The following is a 5,219-nucleotide window of genomic DNA, read 5'->3' as shown; positions in this document are numbered from 1 at the left end:
GGTCGAACGTGCTATATTTACATTGAGCGGGTGTAAATTTACGGGAGAAAAATCCTAAAGGTTGCCATGCATCACCTTTGAACTGTTGGAGGGATGCGCCGATTGCCAAATCAGACGCGTCGACCATTATGGCGATTCTCGCCTGAGGATCCGGATGCGCGAGGAGGGTGGCGTTTGCCAGCTGATTTTTGCATTCCTCAAACGCAGCTGTCAATTCCGGAGTCCAAGTGAGGGTTCTTTTGTCATTTTTCTTGTAGCCTGCTGTGAAGTTGAAGAGTTTAATCTGGGTGCTGATTGAGTTCTTCGAAAATCTCCTGTAGTAGTTCAACATTCCAAGAAAACGTCTTAAACCTTGCATTGTTTTGGGAAGTGGAAAATCTTCAATCGTTTTCACCTTCTCCTTGATGGGAGTAATACCGTCCGGTGATATTGTGTGTCCTAGAAAATCAACGGCTGGTAGACCAAATTTGCATTTGTTGATGTTTATTATCAGGTTGTTTTCTGTGAGGCGTTGGAAAAGGGCATCTAAATGTTTTAGATGTTCTTGCTCGTTTTCCGATACAATTAAAATGTCATCTATATACACGAAACATGATTCTAAATCTCTTGTTACAGCGTGCATAAATCTTTGGAAGGTTTGGGCTGCGTTAGATAGTCCGAACTGCATCGATGTAAATTCGTATAAGCCAAACGGTGTTATTATTGCGGTTTTCGGTATGTCCGCCTCGTCGACTGAGATTTGATTGTAGGCGCGCACTAGGTCAATTTTAGAGAAAATTTTCGCCTTATTTAATTTGTGTGCGAAGTCGTGGAGCTGTGGTATCGGAAATTTGTCTGGCGTTGTTATTGCGTTTAAACGCCTATAATCGCCGCAAGGGCGCCATTCCCCGTTGGATTTTTTCACCATGTGTAGTGGGCTCGCCCAGCTACTTTTGGACGGCCTGCAAATCCCTTGCTCCATCATAAATTTAAATTCCTTCTTTGCGGCTTCAAGCAGTGCTGGTGCCATCCTGCGGGCTCGTTCAGTTACCGGCGGTCCCTTGGTTTCTATGACGTGAGTGACGTTGTGACTCGGAACGTCTTGACTCTTGATGTTGGGTCGAGTCAGTGTTGGGTATTTTTGTAGGATGTCCCGGTATTTTTGACTTGAAGACAGCGTTGAAATGCCAGATGAGGGTCCTTGCAGCGAAGCTCCTCTAATCTGCAATCCTGTTGACTGGTCCGTTAGGGTTCCTTTCTTCAAGTTGACGCTTAAGTTGAAGAAGTGTAAGAAATCTGCTCCTAAAATGACTTTTGAGACGTCTGCGATGATGAACTTCCACTTCATATCGCGGCGGAGGCCAAATTGGAGATTTATGGTTTTTGTACCGTATGTTTTTATATGTTTCCCACTAGCACTGTATAATGTGGTGGGGCATGTATCTGTGGTGACCGTATTGGTCGTGTTCCCGCATGATCTTGGGAGAACAGATACGTCGGCACCAGTGTCAATTAAAAATTTCTATCGCGTCACGAGTTCGTGAATGAAGAGACGACAAGTTTTTTGAGGAAAATCGCACGTTTCTACTGCGGGTTTTCCATTGTCGTTTCTTGACTTATTATTAATAAAGGTACATGGTTTGGTGCAATTATATGATTTGTTACCGAATTTTGCATGGTAACTGCAGTAGCCGTGTGTTGTGTTATTCGTGTGTAACGGTCTACCACGTGACCTGGAACGAGGTCGGTGCGCGGAATTTGGGTATGATGTCGATGGATGACGCCATTCGCGGCGGGTGCTGGGATTTCGGTTTTCGAAATTAATGTTTGCCTGTCCATGATCATCTCTCCGAGTTGTTTTAAGTCGACTGACTTCTAGAGTGAGTGCCGAAATTTGTTCTTGTAAGTTTTGTAATATAGCACTGATGTTTGGATTCGAGTTCGGGATGCCATTATAATGTTTATTGTCCATAATGTCACATTCAGATTTTTGATAAACTTCCGAGATTTTATCTGCTGTGGATGCTAGTTGCAACAGATTGTCGTCGGGTAGTGCGGTAAGAATGGCCTGAATGTGTTGCGGGAGTCTTTGCAGCCAAAGTACTCGTACGATTGGGCTCTCCGATAGCCCGGGACCAGCGAGTTCATGGATGAGTCGAAGCAGTCCAGAAGGCTTCCTGTCCTCGAGCTGTAGTCCGGTTAGAAGACGAGTGAGTCGCTTTTCTTCAAAATCTTGTAATCTCTCGATGAGTGCTGATTTGAGATGAGTGTACTTGTCTGCTGCAGGAGGATTGATGACGATGTCGCTTACGGTCCTGAGGGTCTCCATATCCAAAGCGGCAACAATAATGTTGTACTTGGTGAGGTCATCCTTTAGTCTTGAGTTAGAAAATTGGCTTTCAGCTTGTGCGAACCAAAGTGCAATGTTGTCGCGCCAGCACGCGGGTAGTTTAACCGAGACAGAGTTTATTGTTGTGTCCATTGTGGAATTATTACCGTGGATTTCATTCGATGTCTGGTTATTCTCGAATGACAAATTGTTTTGATAATACGGCAAGCAATAGGCAGTATAATATAGGCAGATTTATGTGTAAAAATAGCAAGGAAACAAAAACAATGACGACAGTAAATTTAGGTTTTGAAAAAAATTTTAAAATTCAAAAATGTTAGATTGATGGTATCCGGAAATTTCAAAAATCCCTTAATCTAGAGTGCATACAATGTAAATAATGTGGATGTACTGTGACGAGTTCAACTTGTCTGGTCACTTAATTTAATAAACATGTAACAATATTGTACACTTGCAAAAAAAATTTTTTTTTTTTTAAAGTTATTTTAGAATGTTCGTATTCGGAAATTTAGCTGTAAAATCACTGTATGTAGGATTAATTATGGTTCGTTACTTGGTGTTGATTACTGGGCATTGATTTGTGATGGATGTTATGAGGTCCGGAACTGAAGTTCTGCCTGCGTAGTAAATCCGGTAGATCCTTGATCTGCGATGAAATTGATGTTGGTCTGCAGAAATTGTTGCGTTCTGCGGTATATTTGATGCTTGGTCTGCAGCTGCTGGTGCGGTGTTTCACTGAAATTGAGATTTTTTGGCACTATACTATTCGAATATACGAGTTTTTTGGTTCAGATTAGTGGGTATATTTGATATACTTAATTATTAGAATTGGTGGGACAATAATGCTTTTTTTTTGAAATGTGCTTTATAATTCGACAATCAGACTCTAATAAATATACTGGACTTGAAAATGTTGAAAATGAGATTGTAAGTAATGAGATTGGAAGTTACTTACTCGATTGTCCAGGATTCCAGCTTCAACGATCGACCTACCGTGTCCACTAAAAATTATTATCACCAGAAATGTCGAGGGTCACCAGTATGGCAGCGTGAACGTCGGGATCACCAGTATGGCAGTGTAAAGTCGGGATCACCAGTATGGCAGGATAAATGTAATTTACGATGGCTGCCGGTATCGTAAATCTGTGTTCAAGGAATTCTGATGATTGAAAGATAAAGGTCTGCGATCTTTGTTGAATTTATTTGCGAGAATGAATTTACAAGTTATGTGAACGCAGAGACGGCGGTAGTAGAGAGTGGTGGTTTGGTCGAAAGTTGAAACTAGAATGGCAGAGAGTTGCGTTCCCGTCCGCGCCTGGCTCTCCCGGGGCTTCAGGCGGCGGAGTAATTATTTAGTGTTATCATATGTGGGACGAGTTAAAGTAGTCCCCATATGTCCATAAGAATAATGATTTTTCCAGAAACGCACCTTTTTGCAAATATTTTTACTGATTTCGCTTGTAACCAAGATTTGAACCACGATTCCGAAATTTCCGCCCGTTCGGCAATATAGAACCCGAAAAAAATTGCTTTCGAAGTTCGAACCCAAGTCTTCAAATAGTGCCCGTAATTTTAATGAATTTTCTAGAAATACAAAATATTGCAAATATTATTATTGATTTCGCCTGAGATCATCATTTCAACCACGATTCCAAAATTTCAGCCCGTTCGGACACATAGAACCAGAAAAAATTGCTTTTAAAGTTCGAACCCAAGTCTTCAAATCGTGCCCGTAAACGTGATGAATTTTCTAGAAATGCAACTTTTTGCAAATATTGTTATTGATACCGTTAAAGATCACAATTAAACCATGATTCCAAAATTTATGCCCGTTCGGTGTAATAGAAAAAGAAAAAATGGCATTTAATGTTCGAACAAAAGTCTCTAAATAGTGTCCGTAAGAATTATGATTTTTCCAGAAACGGACCTTTTCGCAAATATTTTTACTTATTTCGCTTGAAACCATGATTTGAACCACGATTCCGAAATTTGCGTCCGTTCGACAACATAGAACCAGAAAAAATTGCTTTTAAAGTTCGAACCCAAGTTTCTAAACAGTGTCCGTTAAGTAATAATAATTTTCCCAGAAACGCACCTTTTTGCAAATATTTTAACTTATTTTGCTTAGAACCATGATTTGAACCACGATTCCGAAATTTCCGCCCGTTCGGCAACATAGAACCAGATAAAATGGCTAACGAAGTTCGAACCCAAGTTTCTAAATAGTGTCCGTAAAAATAATAGTTTTTCCAGAAACACACCTTTTTGCAAATATTTTTACTTATTTTGCTTGAAACCTAGATTTGAACCACGATTCAAAAATTTCCGCCCGTTCGAAAACATAGAACCAGAAAAAATGGATTAATAAGTTCGATCCCAAGTCTTCAAATCGTGCCCGTAAACGTGATGAATTTTCTAGAAATGCAACTTTTTGCAAATATTGTTATTGATACCGTTGAAGATCACAATTAAACCATGATTCCAAAATTTATGCCCGTTCGGTTTAATAGAAAAAGAAAAAATGGCATATAAAGTTCGAACCCAAGTCTCTAAATAGTGTCCATAAGAATAATGATTTTTCCAGAAACGCACCTTTTTGCAAATATTTTTACTGATTTCGCTTGTAACCAAGATTTGAACCATGATTCCGAAATTTCCGCCCGTTTGGCAATATAGAACCAGATAAAATGGCTAACGAAGTTCGAACCCAAGTTTCTAAATAGTGTCCGTAAGAATAATAGTTTTTCCAGAAACACACCTTTTTGCAAATATTTTTACTTATTTTGCTTGAAACCTAGATTTGAACCACGATTCCGAAATTTCCGCCCGTTCGGCAATATAGAACCCGAAAAAAATTGCTTTCGAAGTTAGAACCCAAGTCTTCAAATAG

General features: G+C 39.9%; 1 protein-coding gene across 1 annotated transcript; it reads right to left on the bottom strand.

Moving 5' to 3' along the window:
* Positions 1 to 1,391: 1,391 nt before the first annotated feature.
* LOC149422706 (uncharacterized) lies at positions 1,392 to 2,461 on the bottom strand. The gene is made up of 2 exons (XM_089633992.1): positions 2,090 to 2,461; positions 1,392 to 1,457 (listed from the first exon to the last, which is right to left on the bottom strand). The coding sequence occupies exons 1-2, from the start codon at positions 2,459 to 2,461 to the stop codon at positions 1,392 to 1,394; spliced, it is 438 nt and encodes a 145-aa protein (XP_089490118.1).
* Positions 2,462 to 5,219: the final 2,758 nt, after the last annotated feature.

This window comes from Hesperophylax consimilis, chromosome 7 (assembly GCF_061612785.1).
Source record: "Hesperophylax consimilis isolate HC1 chromosome 7, BYU_Hcon_1.0, whole genome shotgun sequence".
NCBI lineage: Eukaryota > Metazoa > Arthropoda > Insecta > Trichoptera > Limnephilidae > Hesperophylax > Hesperophylax consimilis.
Note: the sequence above shows the minus strand (reverse complement) of the source record. Positions and strands in the feature narration are given on the sequence as shown.

Bases quoted from the DNA above. Each gene is read 5' to 3' on its own strand.
- LOC149422706 (XM_089633992.1), bottom strand. From the start codon at position 2,461: ATGGACACAACAATAAACTCTGTCTCGGTTAAACTACCCGCGTGCTGG. The intron at 1,458-2,089 runs GTACGAGTACTT...TGTTCTCCCAAG, and splicing joins GGCTATCGGAGAGCCCAATC to ATCATGCGGGAACACGACCA.